Below are 22,083 nucleotides of genomic sequence, written 5' to 3'. Positions count from 1 at the left end.
TACAACCTGGCCCTTTGCAGAAAACATTTGCTGGCCCCTGAGCTAGAAAATAGGGAGCATTGTCTCCAGGGAAATAGAGGACAAGCCGATGGAGCCGGTTTATTGGGTGGAAGGGACGAAGGAGAGGAACCCAAAGCCCGGGTACCTGTCTCCGAGGCCCCAAAGCCAAATCCTGATTGCTCAGCGGGCTGGAAGGCGTGGCCTCAGCCCCGCCCCGCCTCACCACAAAGCGGTTGGTTGCGGCCGGGACTACAGCGGTGTATCATGGGAGCGGCCCGGGCTAGACGTTGAAAACACTAAGGGGAGAGCGCGAAGCTGAACTTGGCGCTCGATGGGGGCCGTTAGCCGCCCCAGAGCGCGCGGAGCCGCAGAGGCGTAGCTGGACTACAACGCAGTGCATCTCGGGAGGCCAACTCGACTGGACCGGGTGAGAGGGCAGAGGTGGCTCGATGGGCCGCCCGAAGGCCGGGGATCATGGCGGGCAGGCGGGCCCAGCCAGGTTCAGCCCCGCCCCGCCGCTCCCCACTCCCGGCCGGCCTCGCGTGCCTTCCCGCAGCACCGCCGTCCCCGGGATGCTGAGCGCCCACCGTCTCCCCGCAGCCCCCTCATGCCCGGCTGCGAGCTGCCCGTGGGCACCTGCCCGGACATGTGCCCGGCCGCCGAGCGCGCCCAGCGCGAAAGGGAGCGCCGCCTGCACCGCTTGGAGGTGCTGCCGGGGTGCCGCCACGACCCGCCCCGCGCCGATCCGCAGCGCGCGGTGAAGGAGTACAGCCGACCCGCCGCCGGCAAGCCCCGGCCCCCGCCCAGCCAGTTGCGTCCGCCCTCGGTGCTGCTGGCCACCGTGCGCTACCTAGCCGGTGAGGTGGCGGAGAGCGCCGACGTCGCCCGCGCCGAGGTGGCCAGCTTCGTGGCAGACCGCTTGCGAGCTGTACGCCTGGACCTGGCCCTGCAGGGCGCGGGCGACGCCGAGGCAGCGGTGGTGCTGGAGGCAGCGCTGGCCACGCTGCTGGCCGTGGTGGCGCGGCTCGGGCCCGACGCGGCGCGGGGACCCGCGGACCCGGTGCTGCTGCAGGCCCAGGTGCAGGAGGGCTTCGGCTCGCTGCGGCGCTGCTACGCGCGGGGCGCCGGGCCGCACCCCCGCCAGCCCGCCTTCCAGGGCCTCTTTCTGCTCTATAACCTGGGTGAGTCAGGATCCTGGCGGCTGGGCAGAGCGTGGGGACAGGAGCTCACTATGACTGTGGAGGTAGGGAAAGGAAGGATTAGCTTTAACATCTCACCATTAGCCCCCTCCCAGGACAGCACAAGATCCACCGAGCCCCGACGTGGGACCTCGGGCCCATCTCTCGGTCTTAGTTGTCTCAGGAATAAAAGTGGAGGGGGCAAGGGTGGAACGGGAGAGTTGGTCTAAATAGTGATTTTCAAACTTTTTTTTTTTTAGAGTCTCGCTCTGTCGCCCAGGCTGGAGTGCAGTGGCGCGATCTCGGCTCACTGCAACCTCCGCCTCCCTGGTTCAAGCAATTCTCCTGCCTCAGCCTCCTGAGTAGCTGGGATCACAGGCGCGCGCCACCACACCCGGCTAATTTTTGTATTTAGTAGAGACGGGGGTTTCACCATGTTGGTCTGGCTGGTCTCGAACTCCTGACCTCGTGATCCGCCCACCTTGGCCTCAGAAAGTGCTGGGATTACAGGCGTGAGCCACCGCGCCCGGCTGATTTTCAAACTCTTTTAACCTCCCGCCCAGTCAGGGTTACAAAGCCAACAAGAACACATATGCCCACCAATATAACTGAGACAGAAGTTTAAGGCATTAGAGATACTTTCTATGGGTGATGCATTCCAATAAACTCTATTATTTGTTTCTTTCTTTGTTTTTGAGACAGCGTCTAGCTCTGTCGCCCAGGCCGGAGTGCGGTGGCATGATCTTGGCTCACTGCAACCTCCGCCTCCCGGGTTCAAGCTATTCGCCTGTGTCAGCCTCCCAAAGAGCTGGGACTACAGGCACGCGCCACCACGCCCGGCTAGTTTTTGGATATTTAGGAGAGACAGGCCAACACCATGTTCGCCATGCTGGTCTCGAACTCCTGACCTCAAATGATCAGCTCACCTCTGCCTCCCAAAGTGCTGGGATTACAGGCTTGAGCCACCGCACCCGGCCTGTTTGTGTTTTTTGAGACAGGGTCTCATTCTGTTGCCCAGGCTGGAGTACAATGGCTTGATTATAGTTCACTGCAGCCTCAACCTCGTGGGCTCAAGGGATCCTTCTGCCTCAACTTTCCGAGTAGCTGGGACCACAGATGTGTGCAATCACACCCGGCTAACTTAAAAAAAAATTTTTTTGTAGATGGGGTCTCGCATGTTGCCACTCGAATTCCTGGGCTCAAGTGATCCTCCTGCCCCAGCCTCCCAAGTAGCCGGGTGCCTGCCATCATGCCCAGTTAATGGTTTATTTTTGTCCACACTGCTCCTGTGAAGAAGGCATGGTAATTATCCCTGGTCTAGTGGGGGAAGAAATCGAAGCCCAGGGTGGTGAGGTGACTTGCCTGTTGACACAGCACTGGTTAACAGTAGCAGTGGCAGGACCATGATTTTCTTTTATTTTAATTTTTTAAAATTTATTTTTATATAGGGATTGGAGTCTTGCCATGTTGACCAGGCTGGTCTCAAACTCCTGGGCTAAAGTGATCCTACTGCGTTGGCCTCCCAAAGTGCTGGGATTATAGGCATGAGCCACTGTGCCCAAATAAGCTCTGTTCTGGCTGGGCTCTCTCTACTAAAAATGCAGAAATTAGCTGGGTGTGGTGGCGCATACCCGTAATCCCAGCTACTCAGGAGGCTGATGCAGGAGAATCACTTGAACCTGGGAGGTAGTGGAGGTTGCAGTGACCGAGAGCCACTATACTTCAGCCTGGGTGACGAAGCAAGTCTGTCTCAAAAAAAAAAAAAAAAAAAGGTCCTGCCCTATACAATTTTAACAAAATGCTGTTGATTTCACAACCTACTTATTGGTCAGAAGCCCCAGTTTACAAATGAGGCCCAAGGTTCCAGTGTCTGAGACTCTTCCGGAAGGGAAGCAGGGGAGAGTCTCCTGAAGGAAGGGGCCTTCCCAGGTGGTCAGGGGAAAGTGGGGCAGAGTTGGCTCCCAAAACTGTGGGTGTAGGGAAGCTAGGGTAGTGGGAAATGCAAGTCAGAAAACTTGGACTGGGGTCAGGCTCAACTACATACCCACCCTAGGACACTCTCAGGCGAATCATTAAATTATCTGGGCCAGCTTCCCAAATCTGTAAACCCTGCCCACTTCAGTGTTGTAAGGAAGGATCTGGACTGCAGGAAGTCAAGAGCCTGAGGCAACTCATTCAAATATAGGTCAGGAAAGGAGCCAAAGGCTGGCCCTTAGAGGGGAGAGAGAAGTTGAGCTAGGCCTAGAGAAGGGACGTGGTTGAGGAGAGAGGAAGGATAGGGTGTTGGGAGGGGAGATGAGCCTGATCCTGTAAGGACCAGGCGTCCTCATTCTGGCTTCCCGCTCTCACAGGCTCGGTGGAAGCCCTGCGGGAGGTTCTACAGCTGCCTGCTGCTCTGCGCACCTGCCCACCCGTCCGCAAGGCCTTGGCGGTAGATGCTGCCTTCCGAGAGGGCAATGCTGCCCGCCTGTTCCGTCTGCTCCAGACCCTGCCCTACCTGCCAAGTTGCGCTGTGCAGTGCCATGTGGGCCATGCCCGCCGGGAAGCCCTGGCCCGCCTCGCTCATGCCTTTAGCACCCCCAAGGGCCAGACCTTGCCCCTGGGTTTCATGGTCAACCTCCTGGCCCTGGATGGACTCAGGGAAGCACGGGACCTGTGCCAGGCCCACGGGCTGCCCTTGGACGGAGAGGAGAGAGTTGTGTTCCTGAGGGGTCGCTACATGGAGGAAGGGCTACCGCCTGCCGGTACATGCAAGGTGTTAGTGGAGAACAAACTTCGAGGACGTACCCTGGAGGAGGTGGTCATGGCAGAGGAGGAAGATGAGGGCGCGGACAGACCTGGGTCCCCAGCCTGAGGAGGGAGCGTGAGCCTCCCAGAGCCCCAGGACTGGGCCAGAGCACTTAGGTTTCTTTTTCCATGGTTCCCAGATAATAAAAGGAACTTGTTTTGTTGGTACCAGTTACTAGATGTGATTTATTTGAGGGGGCTGTTGTAGGGAGTTAGGATACACAGCATGCAGGGAGAGGAACGCGGACTAGGCAAGGCTTAAGGCACCCCATGCCTCACTTTTGCCACTGGTCCTTGGCCTTGATGACCTGAGTTGGCATCTGAGGTTGGCATTATGCATCCCATCTCCACCCACCCGCCACCAAGGGCATTTGGTGGTTTTGCCATCCCATCCCTGTCCCCTGCTGCCTACCCTCTGCCACCTAAGCACCAGGATGAGGGTGAGTTGCATTAGGGCTTGCCACTCCCCTCAGGGACCCCAAGCTGTTGCCTGAGAAGCTTGAGAGGGTCCTGTGGTAGTGCCCTCTCTTGGCACCAAGGAAGACCAGGACATCTCAGGAAAGCAGGCAGGAGAGGGTTGGGGTAAAGAGAGGGCTGAAGAAAGAGGGCTGGGGTCAGAGGTCAGCCACAGGCCTCAGGGTGGCTGCTGCACCCTCCAGGGCTGTCACCACAATGCTGAGCTGTCTCTGGACCTCAGCCCAAGCTTCAGATCCAGAAGCTGTGTCCCTGGCCCTGGAGCAGGCATTGGATAGGCCCGGGAATGTGGCTACAGAGCCCGTGCGAGGTGCCCAGAGCACATGGCTGACAAGAGAAATGGGACAGGATCACGGTCAGTCAGGAGCCAGGAAAGAGAAGCCTGGGCCTAGAACTGGCTCAGCTCCTGTAAGCAGCAAGGCAGAAAAGCACCCCCCTCCACCTGTCTCTGAAGGCCAGGGGGCTCTTACAGCAGTGGCGGTGGGGAGAGGAAATGTGGATTCCAGTTCTAGCTCCCAGAGGGACCCTCAAGCAACTTTCCTCCCCTCCCTGAGCCTTACATTCCCACCTTCTTCAGGGGCTGGGTTGCACTCTAAAGGGCAGAGAAGCTGACCACCTCATCTCAGGTGGGGGGCCATTGCCCGGCCCCACCTGGAGGCACCTCCCAGGACTCTGGGACAGACTCACCTGTAGTAGCGTTCCTCTGGGAAGGCTCTAGGGTTCAGAAAGGTCCGTTCCAAGAGCATCAACTGGTCATTGAGCATCCGGACCTGCAGGGGGCTGGTGGAGGCAGCACCTACCAGTCACCCTGGAGCCAGCAGCCCAGCTACCAGCCTGGTATCCTGCCCTGGATGCTGCCCTCCCAGCCCCTGCCCGCTGCCCTTGCTCACTCAGGGCTGCCCTTCTGCAGTGTTGATATGCGTTGGCCCAAGGCTGAAGCTTCTGCCTCAAACTTCTCCACTGCAGTCACCAGAGGCCCTGTGAGGAACAAGCAGTGGCTTAGTCCTGGGGGTGCAGGGCTCCCCATGCCTCAGGGTCACGGCTATGCATACCCAGGCTGATGCTGTGCTGCTCCAGCAGAGCCCCGAGGTCTTGCTCGGCTGCCTGCAGGAAGCTGCGGAGTGTCTCACTGTAGTCACTGACTTTGAGGGGCAGGAAGAAGCTGTCACTGAGCCGGAGAATCACACTCCCCGCTGTCCGGGCCACAGCCTGATGGCTGCTGAAGCCTGCGGCAAAGTCACAAGGCCAGGGCTCAATCTTCAGCCTCTCCTGTCCTGGTCTCAGGATGCCCCTTGTCTCCCTCCTCACCTGGGTCCAAAAACTTGTCCATATAGTCAAAGGTGTCAAAGGCTGTGTGGTAGGTGGGGTAGATCCTGGCTGAAGTCTTGCTCTGGGGGAACAAAGCCCAGAGGTGACAGGCTTGGGATGCGAAGTGGGAGGTGTACCTCCAGTGAGCTGCAAAATGTGGGCATTATCTCCACTGAATCTTGGCCATGTCTGTGAGGTGGGTTCTAGAATTCCCACAGAAAAGGAAACTGAAGCTCAGAGAGGTTAACCTGCTGACATCACACAGCTAATTAGTGGAAGAGCTGGGTCTGGTGCCAGTTTCCAGTTTCACAGGAAAGAGAAGAACCTGGGGCTTTGCAGTCAGAGAGATTCAAATCCCAGCTCTACTACCAAGAATCGCTGTGGCTGTGAGGTGGAGAACATACGTTTTGGAGCATCAAACAGGGAGGTGCCAGCTGGGCACTCTGCACCCCTTGTCTTGTTTTTACCTTCATGCCAACGCTCATGCCAATGATCTGAGTTAATCAATGCTGAGATTAACCTTCCCCCCGCCACCGGCCCCTACATTTTAAGATCTTTGGAAACAGAATGCTTCTTACAGGCAATGTCATCTTACAACTGGTTGAAAGTGGTGGTTTTTTTTCCCTTCCTGAATATTGCATAACATAATGGCGCATCTTATAATCAGTAGTATCTTACATTTGATAAAATAACATAGATGAGCATAAAGAGGTGCTTGAAAAGGTTAAACTTGGCAGAGGCCGGGCGCCAAGGCTCACACCCGTAATCCCAGCATTTTAGGAGGCTGAGGCGGGAGGATGGTTTGAGCCCAGGAGTTCGAGACCAGCCTGGCAACAAAGCAGGACTTCGTCTATATAAAACGTATGTGTGTGTTTCTGTGTGTGTGTGTATTTTTTAAAGAAACTTGGCAGAGGTAGCAATGAGTAAAGGCGCAGCGTTCAGTCTGTATGAGAACAGCCACAAGGAGAGGAGGGGGCGCATGCAGCAAGGTACCGAGGCAGGGACGGAGGGGCGCCTGCTCACCCGGTCATAGGTATAGGCGATGTCCATGGAGGAGATGCCCAGGAAGTGAATGAAGGGTGCATAGTCGCTGCCAGCACCCAGAGAACCCAAGCTGCGGGAAGGAAGCGTGCCGGGATAAAAGGCGCTGGGCCGGACCGCCTCGCTCCGGGCCCCCTTCTGTCCCTGGGCTTACCTGGGGACGAGGCCGTACACCGGGCTGCTGCGGTTGAAGTACCGGATCCAGTTGTCGTAGATGCTCAGGTCGCCAGGGCCTGGTGAGCGGATCTGGCCGGAAGGAGAATTTAGTTTCGGTGCGGGGCTCTCCCCAGCCCCAACAACAGTGCGGGTTCTCCACCGGTCTCCTGCCCACCCATGGTCCAGTCCTTACGAGGCTCGCCCCAGCCTCAGTCCACCCCAGTAGATCTAGAGAGTACCACTCCCCAGCCCCGCCCACCTGTGCGGCCCCGCCCGCCGCACACGGCCCGCCCACCGCACTGCCCCGCCCACCCGTGTGGCCCCGCCCACCGCACTGCCCCGCCCCCGCTAGTTCAGCCCCGCCCGGCCTGCCCCCTTCCACCTCTTTGGTTGCAGAGAAGACGACACTCTGGACAGGGGGCGTCCCCTGCACCCTAAGGGTAGCGTTGGCTGTGGGAGGAGGAGAGAAAGACTATTTGGGCCCCAGCCCCTTCTTTTACCCATCCCGTCGTCCCACCGTCTCCTCCCCTTTGCTGACCCGCCACCAGCATACCAAACACCGAGATGTCCACGTTAATGTAGGCCACCGTGCGCTCCTGCAGCTTGTTGAAGAACTCCTGCGGGTGCGAGGGGCGACGTCAGCGCCGCGCCGTTCTGCCCTGGGAACCCTTTTCGATCCCCTACCCAGTAGGGCCACTCACTTCTGTGAATTCCGTGGAGCCAATGAGCCCAAACTCCTCAGCCCCCCAGCTCGCAAACACGATTGATCTGCGAGGACGCCAGGTGCCTAGGAATGGGGGATAGAGGGTTGGAGGACAGGGTCCTCCTGATCCTAGGGTGCCTTAGGAGAAAGGCTGCTGACGTGAGGAGTAGGGGAGAGCGGGAAAAGGCGGGGCAGCTGGTGACAGGAGGTCCTGGCACCCCGCAGCCAGGCCTTCCAGGAGGCTCCCGCACCAAACACTGACCCCAACTCCAAGCCCCCTGAAGGGTCGGGTGGTCCCTTCTACCAGAATGCCTACTGCCCCTCTCTCTCTGTGGGCATGCTCTGGGAAGACTTGCGACTCTCCACCCTCAACCCCCGCCTCCAGGCCAAACTCCATAGCCATCTTCACTTGGTGGTAACACATGAACGTTTCCTGTTAGGGCGTTATCCACATTGAACCAATCCCTACAACAATGCCTTGAGGGAGATACTATTATTATTTCCATTTCACAGCTGAAGAAACTGAGAGAAGCTAAATGACTTTCCCAGGGTCACACGGCTGGTAGGCGGCAGAGCCAGTTTCAAATCCAGATATTTGGCTCCACACTGTGGGTGTAGGGACTGGAGGTGGAAGCCAGGCTGCAGGATGCTCCGCCTCCCGGGTTCAGGCAGGAGAATCGCTTGAGCCTGGGAGATAGAGGTTGCAGTGAGCTGAGATCGTGCCACTGCATCCAGCCTGGGGGACCGAGTCTCACTCTGTGGCCCAGGTTGGAGTGTAGTGGTGCGATCTCAGCTCCCCGCACCCTCAACTTCCTGGGGTCCAGCGATCCTCTCACCTCAACCTCCCAAGTAGCTGGGACCACAGGCACACACCACCGCACCTGGCTGATTACTGTATTTTTGGTAGAGATGGGGTTTCTCCAGGTTGCCCAGGCCAGTCTTGAACTCCTGAGCTCAAGCGATCCACCCACTTCAGCCTCCCAAAGTGCTGGGATTACAGGTGTGAGCCACCGCAGCAACCAGCAAATGAAGAATTTTTTAGTGTGATGTGATTACATGCTTGCAATGACACATTTTTACACTTTTTTCTGCCAAAAATATATAATCGAAATCAAATGAGATGAACCCAAATTGAGGGTTATTTGACAAAATAATAGGATAATAATAGCAAGATCATGAAAGACAAAGAACAGCTAAACAATTATTATAGATTAAAGGAAACTAGTAACCAGATCACTAGTGTGATCCTGGATTGGAGCTTGGGCCAAAAAATTTATTTTGCTATCAAGGTCATTATCACTGGGCACAGTGGCTCACGCCTGTAATCCCAACACTTTGGGAGGCTGAGGCGAGGAGGATCACTTAAGCCCAAGAGTTCGAGAACAGCCTGAGTAACACAGCAAGACCTTGTCTCTACAAAAAGTAAAAAAGTATCAGGGCTTGGTGGCGCACACCTGTAGTCCCAGCTAATCAGGAAGCTGAGGCAGGAGGATCCCTTGAGCCCAGGAGGTCGAGGGTGCAGTGAGCTGTGATTGCACCACTGCACTCCAGGCTGGGCAACAGAGTGAGACCCTGTCTCAAAAAAATTTTTTTCTTTTTTTTGAGACGGAGTCTCAGCAACCAGTCTGGAGTGCAATGGCGCAATCAGCTCACTGCAACCTCTGCTCCCAGGTTCAAGCGATTCTCCTGCCTCAGCCTCCCAAGTAGCTGGGATTATAGGCACCTGCCACCACGCCTGGCTAATTTTTTGTATTTTCAGTAGAGATGGGGTTTTACCATGTTGGCCAGGCTGGTGTCGAACTCCTGACCTCAGGTGATCCACCCACCCCGGCCTTCCAAAGTGCTGGGATTACAGGCGTGAGCCACCACGCCTCGCTGGAAGTATTTAAAAGTTGTGGGGGCTGGCGCGGTGACTCACGCCTGTAATCCCAGCACTTTGGGAGGCTGAGGTGGGCGGATCACGAGGTCAGGAGATCGAGACCATCCTGGCTAACACGGTGAAACCCCATCTCTACTAAAAATACAAAAAATTAGCCAGGCGTGGTGGCAGGTGCCTGTAGTCCCAGCTACTCGGGAGGCTGAGGCAGGAGAATGGCGCAAACCTGGGAGGTGGAGCTTGCAGTGAGCCAAGATCGCGCCACTGCACTCCAGTCTGAGCGACAGAGCGAGACTCTGTCTAAAAAAAAAAAAGTTGTGGAAAATTGGCTGGGCACATTGGCTCACACCTGTAATCCCAGCACTTTGGAAGGCCGGAGCGGGTGGATCACCTGAGGTCAGGAGTTTGACACCAGCCTGGCCAACACGGTAAAACCCCATCTCTACTGAAAATACAAAAATTAGCCAGGCGTGGTGGAGCACGCCTGTAATCCCAGCTACTCGGGAGGCTGAGGCAGGAGAATGGCTTGAACCTGGGGGGCAGAGGTTGCAGTGAGCCGGATTGCGCCACTGCCCTCCAGCCTGGGTCACAGAGCAAGACAGTGTCTCAAAATAATAATAATAATAATACTTCAGACAAAAACATATATAGTTATATTATAAATAGCCAAGGCTTTTTTCCCCCTATTTTTTGTAGAGACAGGGGTCTCAGTATGTTCCCCAGGCTGGTCTTAAACTCTTGGACTCAAGCGATCCTCCTGCCTCTGCCTCCCAACATGCTGGGATTATTGGCATGAGTCACCGTGCCTGGCCCATATATTATACAGAGATAGAAAGCAAACGTGGTGAAACATTAATATTAGGAGTGTCTGTATAAGAGTCTTCTTTGTACTATTTTTACATCTCTGTAAGTCTGAAATTATTTCAACATAGAACACTTCGACAAACAAAAATATACGGGAATTTCTGCGCTACCTATAAGGGTAAAGTCGAAAGACCAGCCTCTCTCCACAAGCTTGTCCACTCCCTCCACCCCTGGCTTCTGAGCTATCTCAGCAACACCTGTGGTTTCACAGACCATTTTGCTACCAACTCCCCAAGTCATCTCTCAAGTCTCTCTCTCCTTTCTTTCTTTTTTTTTTTTGAGACACGGTCTTTTTCTGTTGCCCAGGCTGGAGTGCAGTAGCGTGATCACGGCTTACTGCAGCCTCAACCTCCCAGGCTCAAGCGTTCCTCCCACACAGCCTCCGAAGTAGCTGGGACCACAGTCACATGCCACCACACCTGGCTATTTTTTTATGTTTATTTTTTGTAAAGACAAGGTCTCACTATGTTGCCCAGGTTGCTCTCGAACTCCTGGGCTCAAGCAGTCTGCCCACCTCAGCCTCCCAAAGTGCAGGGATAACCGGCATGAACCACTGTGGTCAGACTTCAGGTCTCATTTCTGAACTGTGACATCATATCATACAAGGTGGGGACGGAGTTTGACAGCAGTGGCGTGTTTGTGTGCAATTACAGTTGAGTGGGTATCGGTTCAAATGCCATGCTTAGCACTCCGGGATATTATATGTAAGGGAAGATGAGGAAGGTCTGGAGCCGATGGCAGTGATGGTTGCACATTAGAAATGTACTTAATGCCACTGAATCAAATACTTACCAATGTAAAACTGGTCAGTTTTGTTATGTATATTTTACCATGAATTTTTAAAACTAACGAAAGAGGGCCTGGCATGGGAACTCAACGCCTGTGGATCACCTGAGTCCTGGAGTTCAAGACCAGCTTAGGCAACACAGTGAGACCCCGTCTCTGTAAAAATAAATAACTAAAACTAAAACAAGAAATCAATATGGGAAGACCCAGATTCACGTCTTCCTTCTAGATCTGTCCTCAATCCACCCAGTTGTTTTTCTTAAATGGCGCTAATGTTGAGTCGCTTAGACCAGAGCCCTCGACTTGTCCTCCCTCTTGCCCCTGGAGCCAGCAGACCCGGGCCCAGCAGCCTGTCCCTGCCCCACTGCCCTCCATCCTGGTCCAAGCCCCACAGCATCTGCATCTCCAGCCCTGGAATGACAAGAATCTACCTGGCCCCCCTACGTGGCATGCCCTTCCCTGCTCCCCGCCTTTTTTTTAGACAGGGTCTTGCTCCATTCCCCAGGCTGGAGTGCAGTGGCACAATCTCAGCTTACTGCAACTTCTGCCTCCTAGGTTCAAGTTATTCTCCTGCCTCAGCCTCCCGAGTAGCAGGGACTACGGGCGCACACCACCATGCCCTGCTAATTTTTGTATTTTTAGTACAGACGGGGTTTCACCATGTTGGCCAGGCTGGTCTCGAACTCCTGACCTTGTGATCCGCCTGCCTCGGCCTCCCAGAGTGCAGGGATTACAGGCGTGAGCCACTGTGCTTGGCCAGGAGCCGTTTAACATGAGGACTCTATCATATCCCTCTCCTGCGTGAAATCCTTCACCAGCTTCCCACAACCCTTGGACTGAACTCCAAACTCCTCAGCCTGGCCTGGCCCTGCCTGCTCTGCCACCTCGCCCAGCCCTGCCTGCCTCCTTTCTGGCTGCCACCTCCTTGCCCTCCTCCCCTTCCCTGAAGCACTGAAACGCTGAAGTGCTGCCTCCACTGAGAGACTTGTCCCAACCTGGCCCGGCACATCAAAGGCACATGAGATATTAGAGACATCAGAGTTAACAATTGGCTGCTTGGCCGGGCGCGGTGGCTCAAGCCTGTAATCCCAGCACTTTGGGAGGCCGAGGCAGGCGGATCATGAGGTCAGGAGATCGAGACCATCCTGGCTAACACAGTGAAACCCCGTGTCTACTAAAAATACAAAAAATTAGCCAGGCACAGTGGTGGGCGCCTGTAGTCCCAGCTACTCGGGAGGCTGAGGCAGGAGAATGGTGTGAACCTGGGAGGCGGAGCTTGCAGTAAGCCGAGATTGCACCACTGCACTCCAGCCTGGGCGACAAAGCGAGACTCCGTCTCAAAAAAAAAAAAAAAAAATTGAACCCAAATCTGTCTGGCTGCCGTCCCTGACCCAGCTGAGCTAAAGTTCCTGGAGGTCAGAGCCTGGGCGCTGCCTGCTTCACGGCAGCATCGGGCCTCGCTCCATCCAGGCACACGGGAGGCACTTGGAAGCTGCACATGAATCAACCCACAGTCTATTCCCTGTACCACACTGGGCTGCTGCAGGCCAAGGCTGGTGTCATGCATTTCTGCCCCCAGGGCCCTCAGGCATGGCACAAGGAGCACTGCAGTATGAGGGAGAGGAGGTGGAACAGGAAGGGGACCTCCGGGGGCGAGGGTCCCTGGTCCAGGGGAGGGGGCCACCTCACCCTTCTTCAGCAGGGTCCCCAGGACACGGGAGAGCTCCAGGAGGACGGCGGTGCCACTGCTGGGGTCCACAGCCCCGTGCACCCAGCTGTCTCGGTGGTTCCCATATAGCACGTAGCGATCTGGCCAGAGGAAAAGGGGCAGAGAACCAGAAGAGAGGGAGAGGTGGGCAGGGGGAGCTGGGCTGGGTGGTGGCAAGGGCAGGGCTAGATGAGGACACAGTGGCAGCAGCATCCAGAGCAGAGCAGGGGTCTGGGGTGCAGGCAGCAAGAGGAGGGCTCACCAGGCTCCACAGCCCCGCGGATGATGCCCAGGACGTTGGAAGAGTTCCTCAGCTCCAGCCGGTTGTAGACGCTCACACTCACCTGGCTGGGGAGGGTGAAGGGTGTAAGAAGACTCTTGGCCTTGCCAACTGTCCCCCACCCAATGCGGGAGACACTGAGGCCCGGAGCCGGAAAGTGACGTGGCAAGGTCATTCATTGGCCCTGAAGTACCAAGAGCAGCAGCAAGGCTGGAGCCACGCTCTCCTGCCCACTCGCTAGGTAGGTACTTATTGGGTACTTAGTCCCTGACTAGGCTCTGGGCAATGACAGCGACAGATGTGGACCTGGTGCTCGTGGGGCCTCCCTCTCCCGAGTGAGACAGACCACGAGGACAGGAACAGCTGGGTGAAGGAGCAGAGGGCACCTGGAGGCCAGGGGGTGCTGCAGGGAGGGAGGTTGGTGCAGGTCGGGAGTGGCAGGGGCCCTGGTTTGGGAAGGAGCTTGGCATCTTCAAGAGAGGGAGTTGTGGGGTGCAGACGTCGAGATGAGGCGGGAGGGGCAGGGGAATCCCCGCAGGAAACAGCAGCAGCTGTTTCACGGGCTTCCCCAAAAACAAGACAGATATTTTGGGGTCAGGAGAGGGTCTGGGAGAGAGAAGAAAGGGAAAAAGGTCAGGCTTTGAAGTGGAAAGAGGGAACATAATCACAAGGGAAGGGGAGAGGTGAGTTGGGGGAGAGGGTAACTGAGGGAGAACTGGTCTGTCTGCATCTCACCTGTCTGCTGGGAAGTCTCCGTCAGGCCGGAAGCCAGGACCCAACCTGTAGCGGCAGCCCAGTGCTCCCTGCCAGGTGGCTGGGGCCAAAGTTCCGTTGAGGTTACTGGGGAGGAGGAAGAGGCCCTTCAGGGTAAGTGTGAGTGTGGGGCTTGAAGTCTGGAGGCCACTGGGAGCTGGGCAGGACACCCCGGGGCACAAACTCACCAGAGCAGGTCTCTTGCATCCTGGAAGCCAATGGGCTGTGTAGGAATTGGGGGAAATCCAGAGACATTGGCAAGGTCCACGCGGAAGGAAGAGGGGACGGCTGGAAGGTAGGGAGTCAGAGGGTCCCCAAAATACTCATAGTAGGAGCCTCGCTCCACTCCTGAGGGGGGCAGGTACCAGGAGTTGGGAAAGGTTTCATTGGGTGAGCTCAGCCCATCGTTGATGTCGGCAGGGTCTGTGTACACCAGCACCCCGGCTACCCCATGCTTGGCAGCGTTCACAGCCTGCAGCGGGCAGAGGAGGCTGTGTGTAAGGGAGGGACTGGGACCGGATATGTCCTGTTCCTCTTCCTCCTTCCTCGACTGTGGAAGCCAGGATAGACCAATCTTCCTACAGGCAAGATGATGTTTGCACAAGTCATTTATGGCAGTGCCTCTTGCAACAGTAAAGGCCAGTTCGGCACAGCCAAGCCAGTGCCTATCAGTGGAGTCTGGTTGAATAACAGGGACATCCTACAGTGGAATACCATGAAGCTGCATAAAATAACACGGTTGTGTACTCATGTCCACAGCAGCGTTATCCTCAACCGCCAAAAGGAGGAAATAGCCCAAGTGTCCATCAACAGATGAATGGCTAAACCAAATGTGGGCTGTAACATACAGTGGAGGACGGGTGTGGTGACTCACGCCTGTAATCCCAACACTTTGAGAGGCCGAAGCAGGCAGATCACCTGAGGTCGGATCACTTGAGGTCAAGACCAGCCTGGCCAACATGGTGAAACATTGTCTCTACTACAAATACAAAAATTAGCCAGGTGTGGTGGTACCCACCTGTAGTCCCAGCTACTTGGGAGGCTGAGGCACGAGAATCACCTGAACCCGGGAGGCAGAGGTTGCAGTGAGCTGAGATCATGCCACTGCACTCCAGCCTGGGTGACAGAGCAAGACTCTGTCTCAAAAAAACCCCAACCAACCAACCAACAAACAAACAAACAAAAAACAATGGAATATTATTCAGCCTAAAAAGAAATAAAATTCTGATACATCAATGAGCCTTGAAGATGTTATGTTAAGTGAAATAAGCCAGACATAAAAAGACAAATATCTTATACTTTCACTTATGCGAGGTACCTAGAATAGGCAAATTCATAGAGACAGAAAGTAGAATTGAGGTTACAGAAAATAGAATAGGGGCTGGGGCAGGGACCTGGGGAGTTATCGTTTAAATAAAGTTTCTGTCTGAAATGATGAAAAGTTTCTGGAAATGGGTAGTGGTGATGGTTAGTTAATAATCTGTGTATTTCTACACTGCTTGTTCCCCTTTCTTTTTCTTTTCCTTTTTTCCCTTTCTTTTCTTCCTTCCTTTCTCCCCACCTTCCTTCTTTCTTTCTCTTTTCCCAGCTCTTATTATGGACACTTTTTTTTTTTTTTGAGACGAAGTCTTGCTCTTGTCCCCCAGGCTGGAGTGCAATGGCGCAATCTTGGCTCACTGCAACCTCTGCCTCCTGGGTTCAAGTGATTCTCCACCTCAACCTCTGAGTAGCTGGGATTACAGGCGCCCGCCACCATGAGCGGCTAATTTTTGTATTTTTAGTAGAGACAGGGTTTCACCATGTTGGCCAGGCTGGTCTCGAACTCCTGACTTCAGTTAATCCGCCTGCCTTGGCCTCCCAAAGTGCTGGGATTACAGGCATGAGCCACTGCACCCAGCCCACTTTTTAAAAAATTGTGGTAAAATACACATAACATAAACTTAGCATGTGGAGTGTGCAGTTCAGTGGCATTAAGTACATCCATATTGTGCAACATCACCACCATTCATCTCCAGAACTCTTTTCATCTGACAAATCCGAAACTTGGTCCCCATTAAACCCATTAAATACCAACTCTCCCTTTTCCTCTCTGATTCTACTCTTTATACATACATATATATATATATATATATATATTTTTTTTTTTTTTTTTTTTTTTTTTTTTTAGAGATGGAGTCTGGCTCTGTCACCCAGGCTGGAGTGCAGTGGCACAATCTTGGCTCACTGCAACCTCCACCTCCCGGGTTCAAGCAATTCTCCTGCCTCAGCCTCCTGAGTAGCTAGGACTACAGGTGCACGCTGCCACGCCCGGCTAATTTTTTTTTTGTATTTTAGTAGAGATGGGGTTTCACCGTGTTGCCCAGGCTGGTCTCGAACTCCTGAGCTCAGGCAATCCGCCTGCCTTGGCCCCCCAAAGTGCTAGGATTACAAGCGTGAGCCACCGTGAGCCACCATGTCCACGCCCAGCCCTTTCTTTTTTTTTTTTTTTTTTTTTTTTTAATCGGAGTCTCAGAGTGCAGTGGTGCAATCTCAGCTCACTACCATCTCTGCTGCCCAGGTTCAAGCAGCTCACCTGCCAGAGCCTCCCCAGTAGCTGGGATTACAGGCATGCACCACCATGTGTGGCTAATTTTGTATTTTGAGTAGAGATGGAGTTTCACCATGTTGGCCAGGCTGGTCTTGATCTCCTGACCTCAGGTGATCTGCCCACTTTGACCTCCCAAAGTGCTGGGATTGTAGGCGTGAGCCACTGTGCCCGGCCCCTAGTCAGAATTTTTGTTGGAAAAGAAATGGCAGGGAGAGGACCAACAGGAGGGACTTAAGTTGAATATTCAGAACTACTTCACAGGAGGACTTAGACTTCCAGAATACCAAACCTGATAATTGTACTCAACCCCTTTATTTCCTACAGCTCAGAGAGGGTCAGGGAGGCATCCGAGGCCACACAGCCCATTGGTGGGACAACCCGAAAACACCTCACCTTTCCTGCCCCACCCCTGGGCTTGGTTCCCCACTCAACACTGTCTCTTCTCCTTCCCCTTCCCCTCACTTCCTCCAGTCCACTGCCCGGCCCCTTCCTCACCAAGGCATCCTGCACTGGGGGGCTGCCACTTACCTTGGCCCCACGCCCTACACCCCCATAGCGAGTCAGGGCAATGGTGCCTTCGAGTTTGATGCCCTGAGTCTGTAGCTCCTTAAAGTCTTCTTCCGCACCCCGGTTGGCATAGACGAGGAGGCCCTAGTCCCAAGAGGGGGTGATCCTTAGAGCTGGGCCCAGCGAAGGGCGGGTGGGGAAGGGGGGGTGGAAGGCTGCATGGCAGGAGGGAGAATTTAGATTCTGTTCCCCGATCTCACCCAGAGCTTGTAAGCTCCCCAAGGACAGTCACCCCTGGTTTCCTCCATGTCTGGGTGCCCTGTAACAGACCTGGCCTTGAGCAGAGCCACTAGTGTTTGTTGAATGACTGATGGAGGAAAGGAGCAGCGATGGAGTGTCCAGGTGAGTAAATTCGGGAGGGGGCGGTGTGCCCCAGTTGAGGCACATTCCCTGGGTCAGGGTGGGGAGAACCTTGGGTGGAACCAAGGGAGCTGGGCCAGGGCAGTAGGGGGGGTTCTGGGCCCACCTGTGGGGTTCCAGAAGGAGCATAGGCGGCATAGGGTTGTACCACATCTGGCCCCCCTTGCTCCCCGGTCACGTTCTCCTCAGTCCGGTGGCAGGAGTGGATGATGTCCCCAGTGGGGCCCACTGTTGGAGGGGGTGGCAGTGTCATGGCTGGGCCCAGCAGCTCCCCCTCTGGGCATTCCCAAGGCTGGGCAGGACCTCACCGACGTCCACGACGTTGGGCTGCTCCTGGCTAGGGAAGGACAGCAGCACCTCGTATGTGGAGGCCTCGGCCGAGTCCAGGCCTGACCCTGGGTCCTTCCAGCGCTGCAGCAGCAGCTGCACCAGGTCCTCATCCCGAGGGCTGGAGGCCAGGTGTGGCTCCCTGGAGAGTTCTCTGCGGGGTGGACAGAGGGAGGGGCAGGGCCAGCATCAGGGAGGGGGCCTCTGGCAAACAGAGGAGCAGATGGCCCCACCTCTCACCTGAGGTTCTCCCGGATCCTGTGGGCATCCAGCTGCCCCATGACTGTCTCCAGGATCGCCAGGTCCAGGTCCTGGGGGGCCGGTGAGTTGGCTTTTTTGGGGATGGCAAAGTGGCCCAGGATGATCCCCAGCCCCAAGAGGGCAGCAGCCCCCAGCCCCAGCCCCAACACCTTCGTCCACTGCATCCTGCGGACTCTTGGCCAGCTGGGGTGGTACTGGTCTATAGGTTATTCCCTATAAAGGGGGTGTCATGCCTGGTTAAACATTACCCCATGGGTGGCACTGCCCTTTGATCCCCAGCTGGCAGGGAGAGTGAGGGAACATCCCGCAGTGAGAGCCAGGAGCAATCCACATCCACCACATCCTGCACCATTTGCCTGGAATGGCTCTCCAAGGGCAGCAAGGTCACCGAGGGACACTGAGGCCAAGAGGGAAGGGTCTCATCCAGGGTATCCCAGGAAAACAGAGGCCAAGCCAGGGCTGGAACTCAGAGCTCCTCTGTTCACAGCAGGGCCGTGCCCACTGCCCACCCTCACTGCCTCTGCCTCCCTCCAAGGCAGCTGATCTACAGCATACCCAGCCCTGCCTGCCTGAGCAAATTTTGAGTTGAGATCCCCCTTCTTGCTGGATGTAAGCTGTGTGACCTCGGGCAATTCACTCAGCTTCTCTACACCTGTTTTCTTTTCTTTTTTTTTTTTTTCTAGACTGTGTCTTCCACTGTCACCCAGGCTGGAGTCCAGTGGCGCGATCTCAGCTCACTGCAACCTCCACCTCCTGGGCTCAAGCGATTCTTCCGCATCGGCCTCCCGAGTAGCTGGGATTACGGGTGTGCACCACCATGTCCAGCTAATTTTTGTATTTTTAGTAGAGACGGGGTTTCACCATGTTGGGCAGGCTGGTCTCAAACTCCTGATCTCAGGTGATCACCCGCCTCGGCCTCCCAAAGTGCTGGAATGACAGGAGTGAGTCACCGTGCCTGGCTATGGTGTCATTTTCATTAAACAATATGGCATCTGTAGAAATAGCTAGTGCAGTGTCTGACATGTAGTGGGCGCTCATTAATTTTAACTACTCATCCCTCATCTGACCCGGAAAATGTAAGGCCTAGAGCTAAAGGAAGAAGGAGGACCCAGAAGAACTCTCTGCATCTATCCTGAAGGGAGCCCAGCGATATGAGGAGTGGGAGTCCTGGGAAGGGAGGCTGTCCCAGAGGACGCAGCAGGGGAAGCCCGTGCCTCCCTGGTGAGGTGACTTCCTCTTCTATCCCCTGGTTCTGCCTGGACTCCGTCATCCACCCTCCTATTTATCCATCCACCCATCCCTCCATTCACTTATTCGTTCTTTCCTTTATACATGCAAGCTCTGTTCATTCTGTGCTATACTAGAGCCACGCAAGGCTGTGAGGAAGCAAAGTCCAGCAGGCGAGGCAGACAGGCTTTGGGGTCAGCCATGTGGTAAGTGCCCTGTAGAGGGAGGATCACCATGCTCCCAGTGAGAGAGTGAGGAGTTCTGTCTAGGAGGGAACATCTGAGGGGGTCCTCCAAGGCTGAAAAGGTGTTCCAGCATGTGCAAGGGCTGAGAGGGAAGTGAGACCCCAAGTATGCCGGACACATACTGACCCTCTTCCAGACCTCACGGAGAGCCAGGCGGGGCTGGGGGGTCTCTAGGGACTTGAGCTGGGACTTCTCCCAGCCTCCCATGGTGTAACCTGCTTTGACTCTGCCTCGCAGGTTGCAGCCCATGGATGGGCTCAAAGATGCCTGCAGAGCTTGGGGGCTGGATCAGGGCAGTGTGTGTGTGTGTGTGTGTGTGTGTATGTGTGTGCACGTGCATGTGTGTGTGTGAGATGTCACAGACCCCTCTCAGAGCAGCCTCCTTCCTGCTCACAATCCCATTTTGCCGGCACCACCATCTCTTGTGCTGCTGGTGAGGAGGGTCAGCATGGGAGGACTAGGGGTGGCTGGGAAGGGATGTCATGTGATCAGTGACTTCAGGGAGGTGCACCAGGAAGCCACAGTTGTTGGCAACGTGATTATCGACGCCCAGAATATGACCTTGGATCTTATCAGAAGCCCATCAGTGCAGGGAGCATACACCTTCCTTATGAGGACACAGGACAGTCACCACCAGGTGGGGAGTGGGACGCCAAGATCAGCTGATAAGTTGAGGGACTGAGGCAGCAGCCCCATGGTCCTACCCTACCCACTCCTGGAAGGATTTAACCCCTCGATCATGTGAAGTCACAAACAGGACGCCTGGACAAGAGTGTGTGACATCTGAGTGATGACACCTGGGAGTGTGGTTTGTGTTGGAGAATGTGTAAACAGTTGTGTGTGTGACACCCAAGAGATCCACTCAGGCTGTTGGACTCCACTGGTGTCTACATGGCTGCAGGCACCAGACATTAACTTGGTCAATTTTCTTTCCTCCATCTTTGCTGGGTGGGTGGTACGGCCCCTCCCAGCACATTCTGGATTGTGGGAGTTCCTGGAAATAAGGTAGTAATGGCACATGAACACCTTTCATTTTCCTGCCTCATTCTCCCAATGGCTCTGGCTCCAAGGGGTCTTCAATCCTCCAGGACCAGCAATGCACTGCTGCTGGCTCCCTCCCTACTCTCCACCTGCCCCACACACTCGCCTTGTCCCACCCTCCTTCACCTCCCACGTGTACTCACCTTGCCCAGTTTGAGGCCCTGGAAGCCCTCTCAACCCCCAATCCTCTCTGCTTTGGTCACATCCACTGGGAAAACCCCATTCTGGTTACTTCTGACTCACTCTCTGCTGCTTCTGTGCCGGCACCCTTGCCCCTGGATGTGCCTGCAGAGTCACGTGGCCTCCCGGATGCCATGTTGTGAGGACACTCAAGCAGCCCTGTGGACAGGCCTCATAGTGAGGCGCTAAAGCCTCCTGCCAACACTCAGCAATAACTTGCCAGCCCTGTGAATAAGCCGACTTGGAAATGGGTTCTCCAGCACCAGCCAAGCCATCAGAATACGGCAGCCCCTGCTGGAATCTTGACTGCAGCCTCATGAGAGTCCCTCAGCCAGTACCACCCAACCAAGCCACTTTCAAATTCTTAACCTGTGGACACTGTGTGAGATCATACATGTTTATGGTTTTGGGCTACTAGGTTTTGGAGTGATTTATAACACAGCAAAATAGGCCGGGCGTGGTGGCTCACGCCTGTAATCCCAGCACTTTGGGAGGCGGAGACGTGCGGATCACGAGGTCAGGAGATCGAGACCATCCTGGCTAATGTGGTGAAACCCCGTCTTTACTCAAAATATAAAAAAATTAGCCGGGCGTGGTGGTGGGCACATATAGTCCCAGCTACTCGGGAGGCTGAGGCAGGAGAATGGCGTGAACCTGGGAGGCAGAGCTTGCAGTGAGCCGAGATCGTGGCACTGCACTCCAGCCTGGGCGATAGAGCGAGACTCCATCTCAAGAAAAAAAAAAAAAAAACAGCAAAATAGAGAACCAATACAAATGACCAAATATAGACCAGAAACCCGCAAGTATATGTCTCCAGTCTAACTTATCCCCTGAACTCTTATATTTCCAGCTGCCTAATTTTTTTTTTTTTTTTTTGAGAGAGAGTTTTGCTTTTGTTGCCCAGGCTGGAGTGCAATGGCGCGATCTCAGCTCACCGCAACCTCCACCTCCCAGGTTCAAGTGATTCTCCTGCCTCAGCCTCCTGAGTAGCTGGGATTACAGGCATGTGCCACCATGCCCAGCTAATTTTGTGTTTTTAGTAAAGATGGGGTTTCTCCATGTTGGTCAGGCTGGTCTCGAACTCCCAACCTCAGGTGATCCGCCCGCCTTGGCCTCCCAAAGTGCTGGGATTACAGGCATGAGCCATCGTGCGCAGCCTGCAGTGGCCTCTTAACTGGCCTCTCTGATTGTATTCTTGTCCCCTCTAGTTTTTTTCTCTACATAGCAGTCAGACTCATCTTTGTGAAACCCAGGTCGGCCATGTCACGACCGTGCTCACAGCCCTCCAAGTCTCCCTTTACACTCAGAGTAACAGTCATGACAGTGGCCATAGAGCCCTTCATGTCTCAGCCTGGTCCCCTCCCTGTCCTCCTC

General features: G+C 55.1%; 2 protein-coding genes across 5 annotated transcripts; one reads left to right on the top strand and one right to left on the bottom strand.

Moving 5' to 3' along the window:
• The first annotated feature begins 218 nt into the window (after nt 1-218).
• Nucleotides 219-4,133, top strand: SAC3D1 (SAC3 domain containing 1). 4 transcript variants are annotated; one of them, XM_054525655.2, is made up of 3 exons: nt 219-1,181; nt 1,796-1,797; nt 2,342-2,478. In XM_054525655.2, exons 1-3 carry the CDS (start codon nt 608-610, stop codon nt 2,468-2,470), a joined length of 705 nt encoding a protein of 234 aa, XP_054381630.1. In that variant the 5' UTR covers nt 219-607; the 3' UTR covers nt 2,471-2,478. The 4 variants fall into 4 exon arrangements, with proteins under 4 accessions (XP_054381630.1, XP_054381629.1, XP_024110923.2 ...); XM_024255155.3 differs by lacking the exons at nt 1,796-1,797; nt 2,342-2,478 and adding an exon at nt 3,530-4,133 and having other exon boundaries at nt 233-427; nt 601-1,181; XM_054525654.2 differs by lacking the exons at nt 1,796-1,797; nt 2,342-2,478 and adding an exon at nt 3,530-3,613 and having other exon boundaries at nt 219-1,243.
• NAALADL1 (N-acetylated alpha-linked acidic dipeptidase like 1) lies at nt 4,123-18,213 on the bottom strand. The gene is made up of 18 exons (XM_024255154.2): nt 17,996-18,213; nt 17,737-17,909; nt 17,535-17,656; nt 17,030-17,152; nt 14,103-14,386; nt 13,897-14,001; nt 13,144-13,229; nt 12,863-12,982; nt 7,646-7,731; nt 7,498-7,561; nt 7,327-7,394; nt 6,943-7,034; nt 6,771-6,861; nt 5,748-5,829; nt 5,492-5,665; nt 5,330-5,417; nt 5,127-5,219; nt 4,123-4,766 (listed from the first exon to the last, which is right to left on the bottom strand). Exons 1-18 carry the CDS (start codon nt 18,178-18,180, stop codon nt 4,580-4,582), a joined length of 2,223 nt encoding a protein of 740 aa, XP_024110922.2. The 5' UTR covers nt 18,181-18,213; the 3' UTR covers nt 4,123-4,579.
• Between the last annotated feature and the right edge of the window lie 3,870 nt (nt 18,214-22,083).

The sequence above is a fragment of the Pongo abelii genome, chromosome 9 (assembly GCF_028885655.2).
Source record: "Pongo abelii isolate AG06213 chromosome 9, NHGRI_mPonAbe1-v2.0_pri, whole genome shotgun sequence".
NCBI classification, from domain to species: Eukaryota; Metazoa; Chordata; class Mammalia; order Primates; family Hominidae; genus Pongo; species Pongo abelii.
This window is presented reverse-complemented; position numbering and strand designations above follow the sequence as displayed.

Excerpts from the sequence above, each read along its gene's own strand:
- NAALADL1 (XM_024255154.2), bottom strand. The coding sequence starts at position 18,180 with ATGCAGTGGACGAAGGTGTTGGGGCTGGGGCTGGGGGCTGCTGCCCTC. Across the intron at positions 14,387-17,029 it reads GTGTAGGGCGTGGGGCCAAG|GCTGTGAACGCTGCCAAGCA; the intron begins GTAAGTGGCAGC and ends TGCCCGCTGCAG. Across the intron at positions 13,230-13,896 it reads GGAGACTTCCCAGCAGACAG|CCAGGTGAGTGTGAGCGTCT; the intron begins GTGAGATGCAGA and ends CACCCTCCCCAG.
- SAC3D1 (XM_024255155.3), top strand. The coding sequence starts at position 608 with ATGCCCGGCTGCGAGCTGCCCGTGGGCACCTGCCCGGACATGTGCCCG. Across the intron at positions 1,182-3,529 it reads CTTTCTGCTCTATAACCTGG|GCTCGGTGGAAGCCCTGCGG; the intron begins GTGAGTCAGGAT and ends CCGCTCTCACAG.